Raw genomic sequence first — 25,056 nt, forward strand, 5'->3', positions numbered from 1 at the left:
CCTCCGTAGCTCAGTCGGTACAGGCGAAGCCCTTTGGTAGGAAAGCCCTGGGGTTTGATTCCTGTCTATGACAAGAGGAATCTTTACCTGGTCTCTTTTTTGACCAAAGATGAGTTAGCCTCTCATACGGAGATTGACGGGTTTTTTTTTCTTGGAAACTTGGGTTTTTCGTCCCTCAGAACATGCAAACCAGCCCCATAAACACACACTTCTACACAATGTCAAGTTCAACAACAAGTTAGTTGGGATGGCATGCATAAAGTCATATCATGTAAAAAGGTAGGCCCCAAATAGATGGGAAAAGGCAATGGGAAAAATGGATGAATAGTAACAGCCAATTCAGTGGAGCAGTGCTTATAAAAAGTACCTATAGAAAAGGCACTTAATAGATGATCCTTCCCTCACAAGGATCACCCGACTTCCATCCCTCGGCTGACTCCCTTCAGTCACTTTGCCATAGGTGCTCTGCTTCTGCATAGTGCATTTTCTATAGGTACTTTTATAGGCACTGCTCCACTGAATTGGCTGTTACTATTCATCCATTTTTTTCTAGAGCCAACTAGCCAACACTCATATGCTGTCTAGCTCCAAACAAACTGAACTAACTTCTCTTCATCTTCCTTCATTCCATCCACCTGTATTCTTTGGAACAATCTCCCCCTATACTGTTTTTTCCCACTAAGTATAAGCTCTCACTCTTTAAATCAACAGATGACATTTTTCTCCTTAATAACTTGCACCCACATGGAACTGTAGTGTTATTATAAGCCTCATGAGCTTTCATGTGTGTGGGATCATCATAAAAAAAAGTGTGACTTTTTTTGTCCTTCAGTGGCATGCCAAATATACTGTAAAATCAAGAATTTTCCCCATTTTCAAGAGCACAGCACAGTATTTAGGCCACTTGACATTATGATAACCAGATAGTGTTTGGAACTGAACCTTATAGTAATGCATTTCACAGGCTTCCTAATCAGCTGACATATAATCTTATTTTTTATACTGAGACTATGCCTAGAGGGAGACAGTGTTCAAGGAGCACTGTTTATGTTTATGGCATGGAGACTGGATGCTTTCTTTCTCTCTCTCTATCAGTTTGTGTGTTTGTGGGGGGGGGCAATATGTTTAAATGTATTCTAGAACGTTACCTGCTTTTATTCTTTACATCTTTGCCAAAATAAATACAGATAGTTCCTGACTTTACAAGTTAATTTGTTTCTAGTGCGTGCTTTTTTAAACCAAGAATTTATTTTCCATAGATATAACGTTAATAAATAAATTAAAAAAACAAAAAAAAACCAAGGGTTACGTTCTTGACTAATTTCTTGTGCCTTCTCTCTCCATATGAATTTGTGCACATCCTTATGTTGGAACATTCAGGACATGGACTAATAATAATTAATTCATTTCCTGAATAAAAATTTATACAGACACTCACCATTATTTGCTTTGCAATTTTCCCCAAATTTTGCCCAAGCATTTCTATATGCATGGTATTTATTTCTTAATGTGCAGTTCAGATCTCTAATAAGGACTAACATTCTTTTACATTAGTTGCCATGTCTAGTAATTCAAAAAATTCCTCCACTTATTCTTTAGAACCTTCTGTGATTATGCATATGTAAGCACTCAAGAACTGCCTAGCTTCCTAACTAATCATTCATTGCAGGTCATGATGAATTTTTGATGTAATCAATGCTGATATACCTCAGGACTCTATGCTTTTACTTACACTCTTCCTCATATACATGAACAATTCTTTCTTTCTTTCTCTTTCTTTTGTTCTCCCCCCCCCCCGACATCCAATGCCATTCACAGCTTTTCTGATGACAGTACTCTCTGCTATTCTTTTTCAAACTTTCAAGTGCTTATGTAACTCATGCTTCAAAATCTTTGACTAATACTTTAAACACTGATCTTTTTGCCATTTTCGAGTGGGATGAGGAAAAACCTAGTAAATTTTAATGGCACCACAATGCAATTCTGTCTCATTTCCAGGAAGAAAGTCCTTGATTCACTCTTCCTGATTTTTGAAAATATCTTGCTCTTTGGATAACTTTTCCATCTAGCCTGTCCTGACACAAGCACATCATGTTCATTGCCTCTTCTGCATCCAAAAAGCTTGGTATTCTTTTTCATGCTAAACAGTATTTCTCTCCTGCTATAGTACGCTGTAGTACTTCATAAAGCTCAAATCTGTCCAAACCTTAGAATACTGTCCCCACATTTCAGAATGCTTGTATTCAAAAAAGAGCAGTTGATGATTATCAGAATGCTTGAATTCAAAAAAGAGCAGTTGATGACTATCTCACTGGCTCTCCAGTCACTTTCGTGTAGATGCTTTGTTGCTGCATGATGTCTTTTCTATAGGTATTTCCATGGACTGGAAATACTTATAGAAACCACCAAACTGGTCACTACCATTCTTCTAATTACAAAACAAAAAAAAAAAAAAAAAAAGCTGCTAGCTCACACTCACATACAGTTCAGCACCAAGCTCAATGAACCAATTTCTCATCCTCACGCTTCATTCCCTACACCTCTGCTCTTGGAACCGTCTTCACCATACTCCTTTCCCCAATCAATAAAATCTTCAGGTCTTCAAGAAACACATCAACAAATTCTTTTCTTCTTTTAAGCACTTGCCCACACACCAATGACACTGTCATGTCATAGGTCTTGAAACCTCCTGCATATGGGACTGACATAATATATATAAATAAATTTTATTGTTGAATTCCCCATTTTGATGTTTACCCACATCACTCATCTTGATATTGTCTGTCATTCAAGATTAACCTGTGTTTACTGTTGAATACTCAGGCTACTCTTCTCTTTCCTTGATCATTATCCTAAATATAACATTTTATATTTCTTATTAAGCAGTTTCTCACTGGTTTTATAATTTTTTGGTAATTCCAATTATATCAATATATAGAGAGAAAACTGTTTTAAGCATTTATATTAAAATCTATATGAAATTTAGCCATTCTTATTCATAGCATAGAAGTATAAGAACACTAAACTATGCTCATTGCAATATATATAGACAACTGAAATACAAAGTTTCACCACTATCATATGTAATTTTTTTCAATGAGTGAATGTTGCCATGGGCTATGGGATCATGAAAATAGCACAACAATAACTTGAAGTGCACTGTGCCTGTTTAATAGAATGGATTATCACATCATCTCTGCTTTCTGACCTATAATCTCATGGTTTAAATTCCTCTTTGCAAAGTTGCTTCTGAAAACTTTTAGGTAGTCATTTTTCCCATGAGACGGCTTACTGGAGTGCCTTAAAATGTCACATGAAGTTGCTTGAAGAAATGATCAACTCTGCTCTAAGAGCAGGACTTCTGATAATTCAGAAGTCCTGATGTGTGCTACAGATTTACAACATTTTATGGGTAAGATTATAGAAAATTATATAAAAAATCTCGCATCTTTGCCATTTCCAACATGAAATCATACAACCATATGTAATTTTTACTGATGATGAAAATTCTACCAACTAAATGACCTAATATTAACATGAATTACTCACCTGCCCTACTAAAGGCTCAAGTGGAAGTGATAAAGGTCTCTCACGGTCTTGCCTTTTTTCTTTTGTTCTTTCTTGTTTGTGCTCACCTGAATGATGCCCATGTTTTTCATATAAAGGTGATCTAGATCTGTGTCGAGAATGACTTCTAGATGACCTACATATATTACATAACATAACAAATTACATATTTGCAATATAGATAATAATGTAAAATCAAAGTTTGCCACCTTATATTTTACAGCATTATGTTCAAAGGCCTATTATAGCCAAATAATGGCTTCTTAAACTTAATTTATGCAAAAGAGTGCAATTAACTATCTCCACACTTTACTACATTGTATTATATTCAATGGCCAGTTTTTTCTGGGGGCAGAAAGAAACCTATAGTTTCAACACATAGCACATATGTAAGTGTGTGCATAAACTCATATACACACCACTTGGAATGTGCTGAAATTATACATTGTATAATTCCATTCTGTTTGGCTGGAATTTAATAAAATTGCAGATTTAAAATACACAAAATGATATCCATATGGTTCAATTTTGGTTTTAACTGGCAGATTTTTATTGCCATAATGATTCAGAAACTGATATTAATAATTAATATCAGTTTATTAAATATTAAATATTAATTAAAATCCCCCCTCAGGTGGGTGGATTTTAATAAGTATGGTATTTAGGATTTCTATTAAAATTTGTCAGGTTATATCAACTAAATTATTTATATTTGCCAAAAAAAAAAATTACATGTCTAATATACATAAAAAGGTTAAAGTTTAATAAAATCCAATAAAATATAAATTTTGATAATCACATTTTACAAAGTAAAATTTTCTAATATGACTAATGCAACTTTGTTGCAGACATCATGACTGTGTTTGAAAAAATAATGGAAATATTGACAATAAAACTTCTACTCTATATAATTTCAACTTGGAGTGTATGTAAACGATCATAAGAGCTCACCATAATAGTGTCTATTGTGTCTGTGGATATGCTTCAGTGCAGCAGTAATTCTGCTAGTACACCAGCCCTAGATTCAAGACTATATATATATATATATAGTTTTATGGAAAAAATTGAATGACTAGAACTGAGATTTAATTAAAAAGGTTTTAATATAAACACACTACTAGTTTCGGCCTGTAACAGCCTTCTTCAGGTGACATTATAAAAGAAAAAACACTAAACATTGAGGGTTAAAGGACTATGAACATCATAGACAGTCTTTATACATAATTAGCATTAAAACATTGTAGTTGTATTTGAAGCTGTTCTTTCATTTGTTGCATTGTTGGGAGAGTGCGTGCTTGCTGCATCTGTTCACGTGATGTCAGTATGTTGGAGTGTAAGGAAAACCTTATACTCCAACATACTGACATAATGGTCAGCTTTGACGTCTCCTCTTTATTCACAAATGTCCCACTCAAGGAAACTCTAGAGCTAATCCAAGCTAAGTTTCCTCCCGATATCACAGCCCTATTTCAGTTCACAATGAACTCAGGCTATTTTGTTTAGCAAGGAAAATTCTACAAACAAATAGAGGGGACAGCCATAGGTTCTCCACTCTCCCCACCCTTGGGCAACTTTTATATGGAGACTTTTGAAGAGAAAGCCTTAAACTCTGCCCCACAAAAACCAACCATTTGGCTTCGCTATGTTGATGATGTGTTCGCTATTTGGCCACATGGCTCCAATGCACTCCTCTCCTTCCTAACACACTTAAACAACCAACATCCCAGATTCAAGTTCACCCTGGAAGAGAAAAAAAACAATTGCCTTCCTTTCTTAGACACACTAGTCACCCACCTGATGGAACCTTGGTTTTCTCAGTTTATAGAAAACCCACCCATACAGGCAGATATGTTCACCAACAATTCCACCACCCCTCACAACAATATGGAGTCATTAAGGCACTACACAACAGGGCTAAACTTATCTGTTCAAATGACAATGCCCTAACCATAGAACTAAACCACATTCTCAACACTTCTTCAGCTAATGGCTACCCCCCCCCAAAAAAAATCCAAAAAATATTGAAACCAATAAACCACAACCTCCCTCTCCCCCCCCCCACCCTTCACAACAAGGATTACTCTAAATCTTTCCATTCCCTATATCTGAAGCACCTCAGAAAAAATGACAAAACTCCTAAGAAACATGACTTAACTTCTTGTTACAGACTATATCAAAAATTGGCATCCCTTATCCACTCCTCTAAAGACCAGGCTATATAATCTAAGTCTCAGAACAGAAAAGATTACACAGGAGTGGAAAGAATGCATGGTAATCCCACTCCACAAGGGTGGTACAAAGACCAATGTATCCAACTATCAACCAATCAGTATCTCAGTAGTAGTGGTGGTGGTCAAGATTTTGGAAAGGTTAGGATTCAAACTCAGAAATGGGTTGACAGTGAATCACTACCTTGCAATCTCTACTACTCACATTCTATAATAATGTTGCCAATGAATTAAACAAGAGGAATGGATATACCATGATACTTTAGAATTTTATTAAGGCTTTTGACAGAATATAGCATGGAAGACTGTTGCATAAATTATTAGTATGGATAAGAGGATAGCTGACTGAAAGATATCAAAAAGTGGTATATGGGAGATGCAAGTCTGCAAGATTTAAGTCGAGTGTCAATCATGTCTGTTTCTTGTTCGGAGGTGATCCTGCCACCCGTCCCAGTGGTGTCCTCAGGAAGAAAGTTAAAAGAAAGCTCTGCAACAAATGTTATCAACCCATTTCTTCAAGTTCTCATCATGCTTGTTCCAGGAGTCAAAGTGGTCCAACTCTTAGACACTTTGTGTGTCAGGTCTGCGATCATGCATTCAACACCACAGTCGAACTTGGCATGCATCGCACCTCAAAACATCCAGCCGAAGCAAACGCTACAATAAGAACTGAGCACTTCAAAGCACGTTGGATGCCGAAGAAGAAAAGATCATCACCGCTCATCAGATCGAGTTGATGGCTCGAGGGATAAAGAACATCAATGAGGCTTTATTTAAGGTGTTCCCATTAAGATCTTGGGATGTCATCAAGTGTCATAGACGGAAAGCGAGTTACAAAGCCTTAGTTCAAGAATTGGCAGCCCATCCATCATAGGTAGTAACAGGTAATATCTCTGTATCTCCTGTTCCTGCCTTTTCATCTTCCAGCCACCATCCTGCTATTGAAGAAGAGGCTTTTGATTCTGAGACTGACATCATCTCTAGACGATCCTCCTTTTTCCAGAATATAATCATCAAATTCTTGAATCTTTCATCCAGACTCAGCTTCTGGGGATGGATATTACAGATCAGTTAAATGACTACCTCCATGTTGAATTCTCCGAACACTTGATGCTTCGTCAACATCAGCCTACGTCTCATTCTACAATGACTTTGTCAAATAAAAAGCAGAGGAAGAGGGCCTATGCAGCTATGCAGGCCCTCTATAAAAATAATAGAGGGCAATGTGCCAATGTCCCACGGTGCTTCCCCTCCACCTCTAGCAGATTTACATGATGATTTTGTTAAATTCTGGAGTACAGTCTTTTCTGCTCCACCACCACACTTCCCTGATGATGACCAACCTACAATATTGAGATCCATTCTTGCCTTTCAAATATACCAGCCTGCCCCCATCCAGGAGATCAAAGCAGCTCTTTCATCCAAATTCTCTGCCACTGGACCTGATAACTTTCCTGCTGCTAGGCTTCGGAAAGTGCTGTTGAAGATTCTTCAAGACTTATTGGATATTCTCCTTTCCAGTAAAGCAATACCACCATACCTACGCGCTTCAAGAACTATCTTCATTCAAGAGAAAGAAACTTCAAGTCGTGCATCAGACTTTAGACCTATTACCATCTCTTCTGTGATACTTAGACTATCATAAAATCTTAGCGAAACAACTTCGGCAACACATACAACATGATTACAGACATAGAGTTTTTGTCCCTTCGGATGGCTGTGTCGAGAATATATATCTTCTTTCTTCTCTTCTTTCTGATTCCCGACGCTGCCATTAGCCTCTATACATGGCATTGCTGGATCTGCAAAATGCCTTTGTTAGCATCTTCCTTCCTGCTCTCCTTTGGGTGCTGTTGTTGCTGGATGCCTAGAACCCTTTCTTTCCTATGTTACGTAGCTATACTTGGATAGCTCCATCGCTAAAACTACCCCGTGCAACTTCTATTCCCGCAGTGCAAGGTGTTCGCCAGGGTGATCCTCTATCTTCTCTTTTCTTTAACTGCATCATAAATGAGAGTAGCCTATAGAGTCTAGACATGTTGGCTATTCTGTAAGCGCTTCTTCCTTTAATGATATAGCCTTTGTAGACGATCTTATTCTCGTAGCCTCTACCAAGGTAGGATTGCAGGAACTCCTTGACCGGGCAGATGACTTTCTCTTTTGGGCCTTTCTATTAATGTAAAGAAGTCTTGCTCTTTAGCTCTTGTCCCCTCTGGTCGTGACAAGAAGCTTAAGGTCGAGACTATAGAGTTTTCCCTGCACGGGAGGCAGTTTCATGCTTTGACCATCTTGGATGAGTGGAGATACCTCGGTATCATGTTCACCCCAAAGGGAAGGTCTTCTGTCCCTTCTATCCTAGAAGCTGGGATTGCTTCTTTGAGGAAAGCTTCTCTCGAGCCCCAGCAAATACTGTTTCTCCTTTCCCGCTATCTCCTACCTCGCTTTTACCACAAGTTGGTGCTTGGTAGGATATATATCGGTACTGTCTCGAATGAACAGGGCTATCCGTTCAGCCGTGAGATGACTCCAACTGCTGCCTGACACTCCTACTGCATATTTCCATGGTGGTGAAGGACGGCGGACTCTGGGTTTCATCACTTCCCAAACTGTTGGCCACGTTCCCCTTGGAGTCAGTAAGTTTTGATGAAGGGGGCCGTAAAACAATGAAAACAAATTTAAAATGTTTTAAGACTAAGTAGATTTTTTTTTAATTTTAAAAGAAACATATTTAATTTTTATTATTTCTTTTTTGTTCTTATATTTTAATGGAAAAAATCACACATTGGTGTTGGTTCACGAATGTTGCTTCTTGCGTATTTTTTTATATTTATTATTATTTGACAGCTCCAGGGAGTCCAAAGACTCGTCGAGGGTGGGTACCTGTTCTACAACTCTGTCCCCACCACTTAATCCTCCAACTGACCACAACTACACCAACACCATCTATTGGCGACCACCACTAGTATTTCCACAGTGGGATTCGAACCCGCAGCCTTTTGGTGGGAGAGCGGATAGGCTAACCACTCGGCCACTCAGGCTGGCATTTCAGTATTTAATGAATATTAGTAAACATATGCTTATTCATATACGTTTCATTTCAAAGGTATTGATAAGAAACACAAAAAAGATTAAAACACAAAATCTTGAATATAAATTATATCAAATATAATACAATAATAATATATGTCTATATTACAATTTTTTTTCGATGGGGGCCGTGAAATATTTTAATATTTATAAAGGGGGCCTTGGCATCCATAAGTTTGGGAAGCACTGACTTAGATAGCTGATCCTACACCTGGGGCTGTCCAGAATTGCAAAGTTAGAACTATCTTCTTTCCCTATCTGCAGAGAGGCTTTCTATAGCCCATTAATACAAGAAGACTTCAGGCAGAGTTAAAGGCTGGTCCCATTATCAAGGTACCTTAATTGAGTCAGCACCCACAGAACACAAGAGATGGACATCACTGCTGCACTGTTCTGTAGATGGTGCTCCTTTAAAAGTCATATCTGGTGCCTCCCCAGCATGATTGAGTAAGAGATGGTACCAGACTCCTCCCTGGGTTCGAGTACATTGACCTTATCGACCTTACCTGGATGAGGATCAATGCCCTGCCCACTTGAGCCTGCACAGCTCGATGGCGTAGTGATGACTCAAACTGTAGGGTTGGCTGCCACTACAGTGAGACATTGTCTCATATAGCTCAGTACTGCTTCCCCACCCAGGGGGTTCGTGTGCGGAGGCATGAAGCTGTGGTCTCCATTCTGAACATCCACTTTAAGAACAAAGGTTGGGAGACCACGATGGATGCCTAGGTGGTGGGAACAGGGCACCCACTAGCCTATAGCTATAACAATAAGGTAAACTATTATAAGAATAACCAAGATTCAGTTAGTAAGATACGGGAGGAGCATGGGGCAACTCCGAGGTTTACCAGCGCCACCATCTTTTTACATGGTGTATGGAGCACAGATAGCTATAAGGACTTAAAACAGCTTACGCAGAAGGATATAAAAGTTCTTTCCTTGAGGGTTCTACAGGGCCCACTGGTGGCATGTCGTTGCCACCAGAGAATGACTATAACAGGCATAGGGTAAAACACTTCTAAAGGCTTAGGCATATATCAAGTTTTGACGAGATGCAAGGATAGTACTGCCCCTAACCAGTACAAAGATTTAAAAAAATAACATAAAAAATAAAAAATATACCAGTGGTGTACCACAAGGATCAGTGCTTGGTCCACTGTTATTCAATCTGTACATTAATGATATTGGAAAGGATTTGACAGGCATCATACAGCTATTTGCTGATGACACCAAGGTCAGGTAATCAGGAATGCTGCTGATATGCAGTACTTGCAGAATGATTTGAACAAGCTGGAATTGTGGGAATGGGAAAATGGATGTCAGTTCAATATCAGTAAATGTAAAGTCATGCATTTTGGTATGATTAAACATCCAATGTTGTATTGTATAGGTGAGATTATTATGCTAGAAGAAACTGATCAACCCAGGGATCTGGGAGTGTTAGTAGATAGCTCGGGGGCCATGTAGCAAAGACTGCAAATACAACTCAGAAAATAACTGCAATGGTGAAACTTTCACATGTAAAGATAAAGAAGTCATTTTGCCTCTCTTCACAAAGTCTTGATAAGACTTCACTTTGACCATTGCCTGCTAGTCTGGTCTCCTGATTTCCATGGTGATACTGGTACAGTCTAGAGAGTACAAAGAAAAGTGTTAAAAATGATATCAGGATTGTGGAATATTGATTAAGAAGACAGATTGAGAATTTGTAGGCTGCAGACACTAGCAAACAGGAAAAAGAAAGGTGATATGGTTGATATGCTGTCAATAAGGAGGGAGGCAGAGCTAGATTTTTCTCTCATAGTGCATGCGTGATTGGAATGTACTGAATGTTGTGTATGCAAGTAGCATAAATGAATTCAAGAACAGGTATGACAGCTGGTGCAAATAGCACGGCATCCCTTGTTGAGTTCCTGATGGAGATGTCCTTAATAATAATACAATGCCGCAGGAGCACTCAATCATCAACATATTTCAGCTTAACTAGAGTAATGAAATCTCGATGTCAAGTAACCTGAAAAAATGGAAAAGATGCTGGCTATATGGATTGAGCATCAGAATATGCCTTTGTCTGGGACATGTCATACTAGAAAAAGCAAAAAATTTGTATGAAGATCTGAAGAAAGATGAAAAGCAACCAACATCTTTTGCTGGAAGTTGAGAGTGGTTCGACCATTATGATCACTATGTATTCCATAATTTCAACATGATCTGCAACCTTACCATTACTGGTAAGGTTGCAGATCATGTTGCCATTGAAGAATGAAGAAATGTGAATTTCTATTCAAAGCAAAGATTATCAGATGGAAGAAACTGAATCAGTAAGTTGAAAAGTGCAAGTCAGGTTTCACGGGAGAGATTCTGGAAAACAAAAAGTAACCTTTGACCTTCTACACGCCTTCACCCTTCAGCATGCCAGCTAAAAAAGATGTGGTTATGATGTAATAATTGTGAAAATAAAGAAATATTTTCCGAATTATTTGTTTTATATGTACCAAATATTTTATTTGATATTTGCACTTTTATGCCTTAATATGTATGAAAACTAGATGCATTCTTGATTAAATTCATGTTTAAATATCAGAATTTCACTCGCTTGGGAACACAACCTCTATTATCCCAACTTTTAAGCCTCCAGTTTTATGCATTTTCAATACACATGGCAATTCTCGAGAATCCAATCCCCACATATAACAAGACATAACTGTATTTATAACTTTACGTGGCGTTAATATTAAAAAATGTCCCCATATTCTGTTACAATTGTGCTTGCAATATCACATGGCGCATTGTGCTGAAACAGACAGGATATGTGACATAAAATAACTACCAAAACATAGGAAACATATCCATTCTTAAAAAAAAATCCATATCAACAGGAACAGCTCAGAACTGTTAAACCTCTACTACCAATAAGTTTCAGTAAGAAAATACCGTGAGTAGACATATTACTTACTATTATAACGGAATTAACTCACATAAAATATTCTTTATTAGTAAAATTTTTGCTTAAGTACCACAGGCATCATCAGTACAAGTACAAAGGCTAAACAATAACTGATATATTCACAAAATGCCACCTAAGTAGCTAAGGTTAAATTTAATAAATTTATTTCAAAAAAAAAATAATAATAAATAAAATAAAATAAATTAAATAAATAAATAAAATTTTATATATATATGTGTAGTAGTAGCCATAGTATTCAACACAAAATACGAGGCTAATCTTCTTGAATGGCAGTCAGTCTCAAGTAGAGTAATGTGGGCAAATATGAGAATGGGGAACTGGACAATGAGACTTATTTGTGCCTATGGTCCCACAGAAGGTTCTACTAAGGTAGAAGTGGAGGAATTTTTTGAGGCTTTAGAAAAAGCAACTGACACAATGAAAAAGGAAAAGTTGGTCCTTGTTGGGGATCTAAATAGTAGAGTAGGAAATGATTGTGAGACATACAAAAATATTTTGGGAAAATTTGGAGAAAAGAGCAAAGCTAATAATAATGGCAAATATCTGTTGGATTTCTGCTCAGGACATGGAGACTGGTTATTACTAACACCATGTTCCAACATAAAAATGTGCACAAATTCACATGGAGAGAAGAGGCTAGGAATAAGAAAAGTCTCATTGACTATGTTATTGTTGATAGTGATGTTTTCTCCCTGGTGCAGGACACCAGAGTGTACAGAGGATTTGAAATTGGAAGTGATCACTATTTAGTCTTGAGCAGGATAAAATTGAATTTCATATTGAAAAGAATGACATGTAAGAAAGTTTTAAAGCGAATAAAAGTTGAGCAGCTCTCAGATGTAAACTGTAGACTAAAATACAGAAATATTATTGAAAAGAAAATGAAAGAGTTTAAGAACAGGAATCAAACCTTGGAGATTCAGTGGCAAACTCTGAAGGAAACATTGATTGATTCTGCCAGAGAGGCATGTGGTGAGGTTGTGTGCAAAGATAAAAAAATCAGAACTCCCTGGTGGACACAGGAAGTTAAAGAGGCAGTGAAGGAAAAGAAGAAAGCATATCAAAAGTTCCTGGCAAATAAGTCAGCTTTTACTCTTACAGAATACAGAGACAAATGTAAGAATGCTAAACTGTGTGTAAAACTAGCTAAACAAAAGTCATGGGAGGACTTTGGCAAGAACATAGAAAACAAATATCAAGAAAGTGGCAAAATATTCTGCAGGTTGTTGAAGAAGCTTAGGAATGGAGGAAAGAGTGCTGTAAAAGGAATTAGAGATGATAAAGGTGAAATGAAAACAGGAGAAAAAGATATCCTTGAAGTATGGAGTAATTACTTTGAAAAACTGCTAAATGAAACAAGCAGTGATGAGAGCACAGTGATAAAAAACACTGACCAGGCATGCAGTCAGGAATACATATCCATACTTGAAGTAGAAAAAGCCATCAAAGGCTTGAAATGTGGAAAGGCAGCAGGAGTAGATGATATTCGACCAGAAATGCTGAAATATGGTGGTATAAGAGTCTTACAGTGGCTGCACTGCATAGTTCAGAAAGCCTGGACAGAGGGACGAATTCCCGATGATTGGAGTAGAGCTCTCATAGTACCCATATATAAAAAGGGAAATAAAACTGAATGTGAGAATTACAGAGGTATTTCCCTACTGAGTGTTCCTGGCAAGATCTATGCAAGTATACTTGAGAAACGGTTGAGAAGAATTGTGGAAGAAAAGCTTGGTGAAGAACAAGCTGGATTCAGGCCAAATAGAGGCTGTCAGGATCAGATCTTCACTTTACGACAAATAGTCGAGAAAGCATGGGAATATAACAAAGATCTGTATTTAAGTTTTGTCGATTTGGAAAAGGCATATGACAAGGTGCCAAGAGAGAAGCTATTCAATACGCTGCAGTTATATGGTGTCAATGGGGCATTATATCAAGCAATACTTAGTCTTTATTTGAGTTGTGAGTCAGCAGTTAGAATTGAAGGAAGTACAGGAAGATGGTTTAATGTTAAATCTGGTGTGAGACAAGGATGTACATTACCCCCTCTGTTATTCATTATCTATATGGATCACATTATGAAGGAATGTGGTATTAAACCTGATATCAAAATTGGAGATGTTAATGTCAGCTCTTTGCTTTATGCAGATGATGTTATACTTCTAAATAAATCCGCTACAAGTCTGCAAGATTCTCTGACTAAATTGAATAGCTGTTGTAATAGATATGGTATGAAGGTCAGCAATAAAAAGACAAAGACAATGAAAATAGGCAGAATCATTGAAAATGTCAACTGTGTTGTGAATGGAGAACCTGTGGAACAAGTAAAACATTTCAGCTACTTAGGCATAATTTTTACTGAAGATGGTAAACTAAATATAGAAATAGACAACAGAATCAGCAAAGCTGGTATCGTGGGAAGTCAATTGAATAAATTCATATGGAATAAGAAAAAAATTAGTCGGAACACTAAATTAGCTGTATACAAGACTGTGTTCAAACCAATTTTAACTTATGGATCTGAGAGCTGGGTCAGAAGTAAAACACTTGACCAAAGACTAGAGACCGCAGATATGAGAGTTCTGAGAAAGATTAGAGGCGTGAACAGATGGCATCAATGGCAATATCATATTAAAAATGAGGATATTAGGAAAGAACTTGACATTGTCAGCATCCAGGAATGCGTTAGCAGAGCTAATCTCAGATGGTATGGTCACTTAAATAGAATGGGAGAGGAAAGATTAGCAAAACAAATGTTCTCTGCCAGGTTGGCAGGAAAACGACCCAGAGGAAGACCAAGATATAGGTGGATTGATACGGTACAAAGTGCCTTAGACGATAGAAATATAAGATCTGATAATGTTGGAGTCTTGACAAGTAACAGACTGATTTGGAGGAAAATTGTAGATATGAAGTTAGTAATGATGTAATTTTTTCATGTAGTACTGTCATATCCTGTACACCCCTTGAGGGTACATGGCAGGAATTTGATGATGATGATGATGATGATATATATGTGTATACAATTACAAAAGTTAGGAAAGATTTGCTGATTTATAGAGTACTATATTCCACAAGGGGGAAAGACGCAGACCATGGGATTTGTTTAGGTTAGGGGAGTGAAGTAACGTTTCACATTTCTTCGTAAAGCCGCCCCATGAGGAACCGACTTTTGTGAACTACTTTTGTCTTTTTCCAATGAACTCTATGTCTAGTGTTGATGGCGAGCTCTGCAAGACCAGACTGTTCAGATTCAAGGTACTAAATATATGACTTGTGTTCTTCTAACCGGATCAGAGCAGGGAATTTGGTAGACACCTGGATAGCTAATATGTGAGAGCTTGTCCTTTGGAGACATGAGGAATGTAGAGATTTTTCTGATGGGTCGAAAGGCAACACAAATATTTAGTAGTTTTAACATTTGACTAATTTGACAAGGCATTAGCAAAGGCATTTAGCTATGCATAACGCCTTGGGCACAGAGGATAGCTATACGTTGTTTCTTCTGTATTTGAAGAGAATGCTGAAGCATGACTAATTAGAGCCCTTTTTATAAAGGCATTCTTATAACCATTGGATAAGGAGGAGGAATTAATATATTGTAATTCTATTTGTAATAGTTCTTCTGAAGAACAAAAGGAGTGGGCTCTATGAACCAGTGTTTTTATAGTACCTGACTTTTGACTGGGATGGTGATGTAATTCAGAATGGATGTACTGGCCTGTATGAATCTCCTTCCTATAGAATGTGAATTGTAGGTTACCATCTGGTTGCTGAAGAATTAAGAGGTCTAGAAAGGCTAAAGGGGTGCTTAAGGGTCAAAGCTGTATAATTGAGTGGAGACCTCCACATAGCCTTTACAGGAATACGGAGAACCGACAAGGTATTCTGACCTAATGTCCAATTCTCACCTTCTCGCTGTGCATCCTGTTGGGTATCTACCTGGATACTGAACGAACGAGGATGGGCTGCCAGTTTGGGATTTAGCCAACCAAATTGTATTATTATTGGCTAAAACCAATATAGAAAATGATGGTACAACATGACAGATTTTCATGCCAGCTGCTGATGCCCAATTAAGCAAGGCCCTCGTTTGTTTTCACCAGGGGAACCAGGGCAAACAGCGAAAAGTCAGCTACTGGAACAAATCCTAAAACGCACCCGAAATCAACATCCCCAGAGTTAAAGATTGGTACTATCAACATAAGAAGCCTGAATGGAAAAGAAATGGAGCTAGCTGAAGAATTAGATAAGTACCAGATCGACATAATAGGGGTGACTGAAACAAAAAAGACAAAAGCTGGTGAGATCTTTCTAAGCAATAAATACAAAATGTTATATTCAGGAAATGACAATGAAGGAAAAGAAGGAGTAGCCATGGTATTCAACACAAAATACGAGACAAATCTTCTTGAATGGCAGGCAGTATCAAGTAGAGTAGTATGGGCAAATCTGACAATGGGGAACTGGAAAATGAGATTTATTTGTGTCTATGGTCCAATAGAAGCGGAAGAATTTTTTAATACTTTAGAAAAAGCAACTGACATAATGAAAAAGGAAAAGTTGGTCCTTGTTGGGGATCTAAATAGCAGAGTAGGAAATGATTGTCAGACATACAAAAATATTTTGGAAAAATTTGGAGAAAAGAGCAAAAGCTAATAATAATAGCAAATGCCTGTTGAATTTCTGCTCAGGACATGGACTAGTTATTACTAACACCATGTTCGAACATAAAAATGTGCACAAATTCACATGGAGAGAAGATGCAAGGAATAAGAAAAGTCTCATTGACTATATTATTGTTGATAGTGATGTTTTCTCCTTATTACAGAACACCAGAGTGGACAGAGGATTTGAAATTGGAAGTGATCACTATTTAGTCTTGAGTAGGATAAAATTGAATTTCATATTGAAAAGAATAACATGTAAGAAAGTTTTAAAGCGAATAAAAGTTGAGCAGTTCTCAGATGTGAACTGTAGACTAAAATACAGAAGGATTATTAAAAAAAATTAAAGAATTTGATTTTGAATTTGACCTTGGAGATTCAGTGGCAAGCTTTGAAGAAAACACTGAGTGATTCAGCCAGAGAGGCATGTGGTGAGGTTGTTTGCAAGGATAGAAAAATCAGAATTCCCTGTGGACACAGGAAGTTAAAGAAGAAAGTATATCAAAAGTTCCTGGTAAATAAGTCAACTTGTGTTCTCAGAGAATACAGAGACAAACATAAGAAAGCTAAACACTGTGTAAAACTAACTAAACAAACGTCATGGGAAAACTTTGACAAGAACATGGAAAATAAATATCAAGAAGGTGGTAAGATATTCTGGAGGTTGTTGAAAAAGCTTAGAAAGTAGGAAAAAGTGCTGTAAAAGGAGTTAGAGATGATACCGGTGACAGGAAAATGGGAGAAAAAGATATCCTTGAAGTATGAAGTAACTACTTCGAAAAATTGCTAAATGAAACAAGCAGTGATAGCACAGTGGTAAAAAACACTCAACAGGCATACAGTCAGGAATACATATCCACACTTGAAGTAGAAAATGCCATCAAAGGCTTGAAATGTAGAAAGGCAGCTGGAGTAGATGATATTTGACCAGAAATGCTGAAGTATGGTGGTAAAAAAGTCATACAGTGGCTGCACTGCACAGTTCAAAAGGCCTGGACAGAGGGACAAATTCCCAATGATTAGAGTAGAGCTCTAATAGTACCCATATATAAAAAGGGAAATAAAACTGAATGTGAGAATTACAGAGGTATTTCCCTCTGAATATTCCGGGCAAGATTTATGCCAGTATTGAGAAATGGTTGGGAAGAATTGTGAAAGAAAAGCTTGGTGAAGAACAAGCTGGATTCAGGCCAAACAGAGGCTGTCAGGATCAGATCTTCACTTTACAACAATTAGTTGAGAAAGCATGGGAATATAACAAAGATTTGTATTTAAATTTTGTCGATCTGGAAAAGGCATACGACAAGGTGCCAAGAGAGAAGGTATTCAAATACACTACAGTTATATGGATGGTGTCAGTGGGCATTATATCAATAATACTTAGTCTTTCTTTGAGTTGCAAGTCAGCAGTTAGAATTGAAGGAAGTACAGGAAGACGGTTTAATGTTAAATCTGGTGTGAGACAAGGATGTAAATTATCCCCTCTGGGATTCATTATCTATATGGTTCACATTATGAAGGAAAGTGGTATTAAACACGATATCAAAATTGGAGATGTTAATGTCATCTCTTTGCTTTATGCAGACGTTGTTATACTTCTAAATAAATCCGCTACAAGTTCGTAAGATTCCCTGACTAAATTGAATAACTATTGTAATAGATATGGTATGAAGGTCAGCAAATAAAAAAACAAAGACAATGAAAATAGGTAGAATCGCTGAAAATGTCAACTGTAGTTTGAATGGGGAACTTTGATATAAGTAAAACAATTCAGCTACTTAGACACGATTTTTAGTGAAGATGGTAAATTAAATATGGAAATAGACAACAGAATCAACAAAGCTGGTATTGTAGGAAGTCAAATGAATAAATTCATATGGAATAAGAGAGAAATTAGTTGGAATAGTAAATTAGCTGTATACAAAACAGTGTTCAAACCAGTTTTAACTTATGGATCTGAGAGCTGGGTCAGAAGTAAAACATTTGACCAAAGACTAGAGACCGCAGATATGAAAGGCCTGAGAAAGATTAGAGGCATGAACAGATGGCATCAATGGCAATATCATATTAAAAACGAGGATATTAGGAAAGAACTTGACATTGTCAGCATCCAGGAATGAGTTAGCAGAGCTAATCTCAGGTGGTATGGTGACTTGAACAGCATGGGCGAGGAAAGATTAGCAAAACAAGTGTTCTCTGCCAAGTTGGCAGAGAACACTTGTCTTAATTAGTTAGTAGGAAGACCAAGATATAGGTGAATTGATACTGTACAAAGTGCCTTAGACGATAGAAATATAAGATCTGATAATGATGTTGGGGTCTTGACAAGTAACAGACTGATTTGGAGGAAAATTGTAGATAGGAAGTTAGTAATGAGGTAAATTTTTAATGAAGTACTATCATATCCTGTACACACCTTGAGGGTACATGTCAGGAATTTGATGATGATGATGATGATAAAGGCTAACTGCTTATTTACTTCTACTTCTAGGATGAACTGGATCCTTGGAAGAAGTGTATTTATTTTTGAGAGAAACTGTTGTAATTCTTCCAAAGTGCCCTTCCATATGGCAAAAATGTCATCCACATATCTGAACCAAAGGTTAGGTTTGGGTGAAATGTTTTCAAAAATATGTTGTTCGAAGTGCTCCATGAAGTAGTTGGCAATAGCAGGAGATATAGGATTACCCATTGCTGTTCCTTCGATTTGTTGGTATAACTGGTTTTTGAAGGAAAAATAACCGGATTTTATTACAAATTCAAATAATTTGACTATGTCTGGAGGAAATTCTTGGTGCAGTAATTCAATGCTGTCCGCTAATGGAATATTCGTAAATAGAGAAACAACATCTAGAATAATCATAATCTTCGAATCATCTAGATGAAGATCCGAAATTTTATTTCTGAAATCCAAAGAATTTTTCATATACGTAGCTCGCATATATGTTATATATGTTTTTTATATATGTATATATAAGATGGCTCAGGTTATTCCTACCTGCTGTAAACTGAAAGATGTGTTTAGGTCTCAAAGAGCCCATCGGATTTATTTAAAGTCCAGTATGTAACTGTTAAATTACCAGTTACAAGGAGCAAAGAAATCTCTTGCCCTCTTGAATAAAGAAATAGTAGATATCAAGAACGCTATAGAACCAGTATTTGAGGCTGAAAATTTTAACACCATTTTACGCATATCATCGACGTCATACCAAAAGGTTTTTAATGCTCCCTGTGATAGATTAAAATGCATGTTTGATTCACCTGGTGAGGCACCCCAAATGTAGCAATATTGTCTGTGATATAGATAGAGTCTGGCTGCATGCTAACAGACAGCAAATGTTTTGTTTTGTCAAAAGGTCATAATTTCGTCGTTGCTCCAAATAAGGTACCCATAATAGATTTTTTCCATAGCATAGACAGAGGTATTCGATCCTTACCCCCCAAAAAAAAGCTAACAGAACAAGATTTGAATGTACAAAAATTCTTTTTAATGCCAAACCTCCTTGGCCGAACCTATCGTACGTTGAACAAAAAGCACTGAAATCGCTGAAGAATAACAAGAAACTATTATTACAAAAGCTATAATAAATTTAGTTTAATCCTTTATCGAAGTGTGAGCAAACAAAGTTTGCGCCTGAAAGTATCTTCAGGACTGGGTTAAGGTAGTACAACACCAGGCAACTCATTGCAAAGGTGAAGATATTGAGATAGGAGTGATGTTAGCTTGCTCCACCTTTGCAATAAGTTGCCTGGTGTTGTACTACCTTACCCCAGTCCTGAAGATACTTTCAGGCGCAAACTTTGTTTGCTCACACTTGGATAAAGGATTAAACTAAATTTATTATAGTCTAACCAAGTGAAAAATAAAATTTCAATTACAAAAGCTGACAAAGGGAAGGCTGTAGTCATTCAAGACAGAAGAGAACACGAGAGAAAAATGTCAATGTTACTCTGCGATTATTCCACTTAGGCCCTCACTTCGGATCCTACCAGTAGTCAAATAAAAAGACTCAATGCTCTTATAGATAATATATCGATATGAGATGAAGATAAAAAGAAAACACTAAAAACCTCCTACGGACTCCCACCTAGATTATATGGTCTTCCAAAAGTACATAAGCCAGGAATTCAATTAAGACCTGTTGTAGACTGTATAGGTTCATCCCACTTACAAAATTTCTGTCAAATTTAGTCAGTTCTTCAACTAGAAGAACTGCTACATATGTAAAATATTCTTTGGATTTCAGAAATAAAATTTCTGATCTTCATCTAGACAATTCAGAGTTTATGATTAGTCTAGATGTTATTTCTCTATTTACGAATGTTCCGTTAGTGGACAGCATTGAAATATTGCACCAAGAATTTCCTCCAGGCATAATCAAATTATTTGAATTTGTAATAAAGTATGGTTATTTTTCCTTCAAAAACCAGTTATACCAACAAATTGAAGGAACAGCAATAGGTAATCCTATATCTCCTGCTATTGCTAACTACTTAATGGAGTACTCCGAACAACGTATTTTTCACATTTCACCCAGACCTAACCTTTGGTTCAGATATGTGGACGGCATTTTTGCCATATGGAAGGGCACTTTGGAAGAATTACAACAGTTTCTCTCAAAAATAAATGCACTTCTTCCAAGGATTCAGTTCACTCTAGAAGTAGAAGTAAATAAGCAGTTAGTCTTTCTAGACCTCTTAATTCTTCACCAACCAGATGGTAACCTACAATTCATAGTCTATAGCAGGGGTGGACAAGTTCTTCAGTAATAAGAGCCGCATATAATGCATTTTTGAATGTTCAAGAGCCATAGAAAATATTATTTTAAAATTGTATTTATAAATAATAAAAATTACAATTATATAGTAGTCCTAATCAAATTATTTGAATAGGATGCACCAAAGAAGAATATGTTTAATCTCTACTCGTTGAAGGCTTTGATTGATTCTTCATTTGTGCAGTTAATTGTGTAAAATTTGACTGGTAGGATGTCAAATGTCAAAGCTGTTCTAAGAAGCTCGGTGAGGTGGCTGTTAGTGAGGATAGCACGATGTTTTGACTTAACAAATTTCATTACAGAGAAGAGAGATTCACAGCAGTAAGTTGTCCCAAAAACAGAGAGTAGTCGGAAGCCAGTTTTCTGAAGATTGGGATACTTTGCTTCTGGGATTTGTTTCCAAAAGTCAGTTACAGATGAGCTTTTATGTACTAGCTTCAAATCCACATCTTTCTGCAGCTCAATAAGCTCTGTCTCTATTGAAGCAACATCCATGGTAAAAGGCACAACAACAAGACATCCATTGATGGTGACATCAATCACAAAAGGATTCACAAGAAATTCAAAACATGGCTTTAACATTTTTAGTTTCTCAAACCTATTCTCAAAATCATTATAAAGTGTTTCTAAGTTTCTTTTGTATTGTTTCAGTTAAAATCGTCCTCTTGTTGGTTAAACACTCTCATTTCTTGTTTGTATTTCCATTTTATACTCTTCTGTTGCTCAGTTATTTTAAACAAGGGTTTTATAACTTTCACTAAAATCAATCTTAATGATTTATTAATCAGAAAGTACCTATCTATACTAAAATTCACTAGTTATGTTCCGCTACCACCACAAGCGAGTAACTTGTGTGTACTGCATGAAGAGTGATGACACAGAGTCCAGGCAACAAAGGCGGTGGGTAATGCAGCGATCATAGTAGTCACTTCTGGAACTAATTTTGGAGGGAGCAACACAGGCCATAAAATGTCAAAATACTTTTTACCAACAATATAAGATAATAAAATCCACATTAACAACCGTTTTGGCCAGTACCATTTAAAAGCTAAAAATGTAAAGTTTCAAAATATATGTTTTTTACTTATCTTTAAAGCATTTACAAAATAAAATACTCTAATATTGGTACATACTATACTACTATAGATTATTAATATAAAAGTTTAGAAAAAAATGGCAATGAAAACCAATATTGTCTTGGGAGCCGCAGTTTGGCCACAATTGGTCTATAGAAAGGAGACTCATACAGGCCAGTACATCCATGCTGAATCACATCACCATCCCAGTCAAAAGGCAGATACTATAAAAACACTGGTTCGTAGAGTTCACTCCTTTTGTTCTTCAGAAGAACTATTACAAAAAGAATTACAATATATTAATTCCTCCTTATCAAATGGTTATTAGAATTCCTTCATAAAAAGAGCTTTAAGTAGTCATGCTTCAGCATCCTCTTCAAATACAGAAGAAACAACGCGTATAGCTATCCCCCTATGTGCAAGGCATTAGCGAACACATAGCTAAAGTGTTAAAACTACTAAATATTTGTGTTGCCTTTTGACCCATCAGAAAAATCTCTACATTCCTCATGTCTCCAAAGGACAAGCTCCCACATATCAGCTATCCAGGTGTCTACCAGATTCCCTGCTCTTGTTGGTTATCATATTTTGGACAAACAGGAAGATCTGCTCTGATCCAGTTAGAAGAACACAGGTCGTATGTTCAGTACCATGAACCTGAACAGTCTGGACTTGCAGAGCACGCCATCAACACCAGACATAGAGTTGGAAAAAGACAAAAGTGGTTCACAAAAGTCGGTTCCTCATGGAACGGCTTTACGAAGAAACATGTGAAACGTTACTTCACTCCCCTAACCTAAACAGATCCAATGGTCTACGTCTTTCCTCCTTGTGGGAGATAGTACTCTATAAATCAGCAAATCTTTCCTAACTTTTGTAATTGTGTACACACATATATAAAATTTTTTATTTATTTATTTAATTTAATTTAATTTTTTTTTTTTTTTAATAAATTTAGGAAATTTAACTTTAGCTACTTAGGTGGCACTTTGTGAATATATCAGTTATTGTTTAATTAGCCTTTGTATTTGTACTGATGATGCCTGTGATACTCAGGCAAAAATTCTAGTAATAAAGAATATTTTACATGAGTTAATTCCATTATTATCTGAGCATAAGGATACTTGACATCAGCTACATCCACCCATCCCATTAAAAGGTGTGGCACGATTCACTGCTCCAAATTAAGAATAGCTCTATGGATTGGTCAAGATGTTCTTACCAATGTAGCTATTGATTACTATGGTTTATGTGTGACTTACACATAACTGCCTTTCCACAGAAAACAAGGCTGAAGCTCTTTGTGTAGTATCCAACTCTAATCTGAGCCCATGTAGACTGAGTTCCTTGATTATTTCCATAGTGAACTGCCATAATTTCTATACCAAACAGTACCTTCCAAATATCGTTTGGTTCCTTGGTATTTTCTGGATCTTTTGGTTGAAATGCATGTTTCCACTGGCTAATGTTACTGCCTGTAGTTGTTATGATAAGATATAATATAACAAGAACTGTTGCAAAACTTCTGTGTACCATTGACAGTAAGTAAACATATAGCCAAATTCTAGAGATAAACCCATTTGCCATTTGTTATCTAGAAAGGTGGCATGTGAAATGACAAGAATATACAGCTTATTATGTTTAATCTTAAACAGAGGATATCCATACTCACCTGAGTACAACATAAGGATATTATTCCTTGTCCATTATTTGAAAGAGAGTGATATGTAGTACCTTACCTTGTCTTAATGATGAAAATATACACCAATGGTAACAACGATCACTGAAAGTAATAGTCTATTAAATCAAACTGTTGAATTTCACTTCAGATAAAATGAAATTAAGACAAACTTATAACTACAATGATGTGTTTTATGCTTAACCCTATTTTTTTAATGCATTCATTACTTATAAATCAACATCATAAATACAATAAATATTTATAATTACTTAGCATAGGATACATGCAAATAAATAATTATATGGTTTAAAATTAAGTTTATATCTCATATCTAAGGTAGCCAAGTCAAAACAGTACCATTTTTTTTCTTTACTTCTGCTTCTGCTCCTATGCCTCCTAGATTCTTTTTTTTTCTGAGAAGTACTTCCCTCCCTTTTAGTTGCGCTACAAAAAATATTTACAATATAATAATTTGTTAAAAAAAAAAGCATTATTTCAAAGCTACAGTTTTAAATACTACATATTTTTAAAAGCTATACAATATTTTGTTTAGAAAAATAAACAGCTGACCAAAGTAGCAATGTAAGAGGAGATTGACTTGAAATCTACATAGATATTCTTGAAATTTCTGATTTCTAAAAAATATCTACATTGATATTTTTGGTGGAAAAAATTCTTCTGGTGCAAAGATTAACTTTAAGATTAAAGATACAATCAATGACTTAAATTCTGATTACCTTGCTATACTTCAATAGGGCAGGAAAATTATACCAAAATTTAGTCCTGTCTAATTTCTTGCAAAAAAAAAAAAAACCTTGCATAACTTCTAACTTTCAACAATACTCAGTATTCAAACATGATCACAACTCACAACATCAGCTGACCTATGTCTCCATCCTTTCCTAGTCCAAAAATTCTAAGCCATAGCTTCAGCTGATCCAAAAAAAGAAAACTACACGCTTTTTCCTCAAGGTGGTACTCTAAGATTGTTTGATGTTATTCAG

At 36.4% G+C, this 25,056-nt stretch overlaps 1 protein-coding gene across 2 annotated transcripts in view; it reads right to left on the reverse strand.

The window, feature by feature from the left end:
- pea (ATP-dependent RNA helicase pea) overlaps positions 1-25,056 on the reverse strand; it is a 319,525-nt gene that overhangs the window by 217,582 nt on the left and 76,887 nt on the right. For both annotated transcript variants that reach the window (XM_090402685.1, XM_090402684.1), the window contains exons 6-7: positions 24,410-24,496; positions 3,550-3,703 (exon numbers count right to left, since the gene is read on the reverse strand). In XM_090402685.1, the coding sequence (XP_090258811.1) occupies positions 3,550-3,703; positions 24,410-24,496 (241 nt within the window). The remainder of the gene's footprint in view (positions 1-3,549; positions 3,704-24,409; positions 24,497-25,056) is intronic.

Source organism: Typopeltis vanoorti, chromosome 13 (genome assembly GCF_054136105.1).
Source record: "Typopeltis vanoorti isolate ZY-2024b chromosome 13, IOZ_Tvanoo_1.0, whole genome shotgun sequence".
NCBI classification, from domain to species: domain Eukaryota; kingdom Metazoa; phylum Arthropoda; class Arachnida; order Uropygi; family Thelyphonidae; genus Typopeltis; species Typopeltis vanoorti.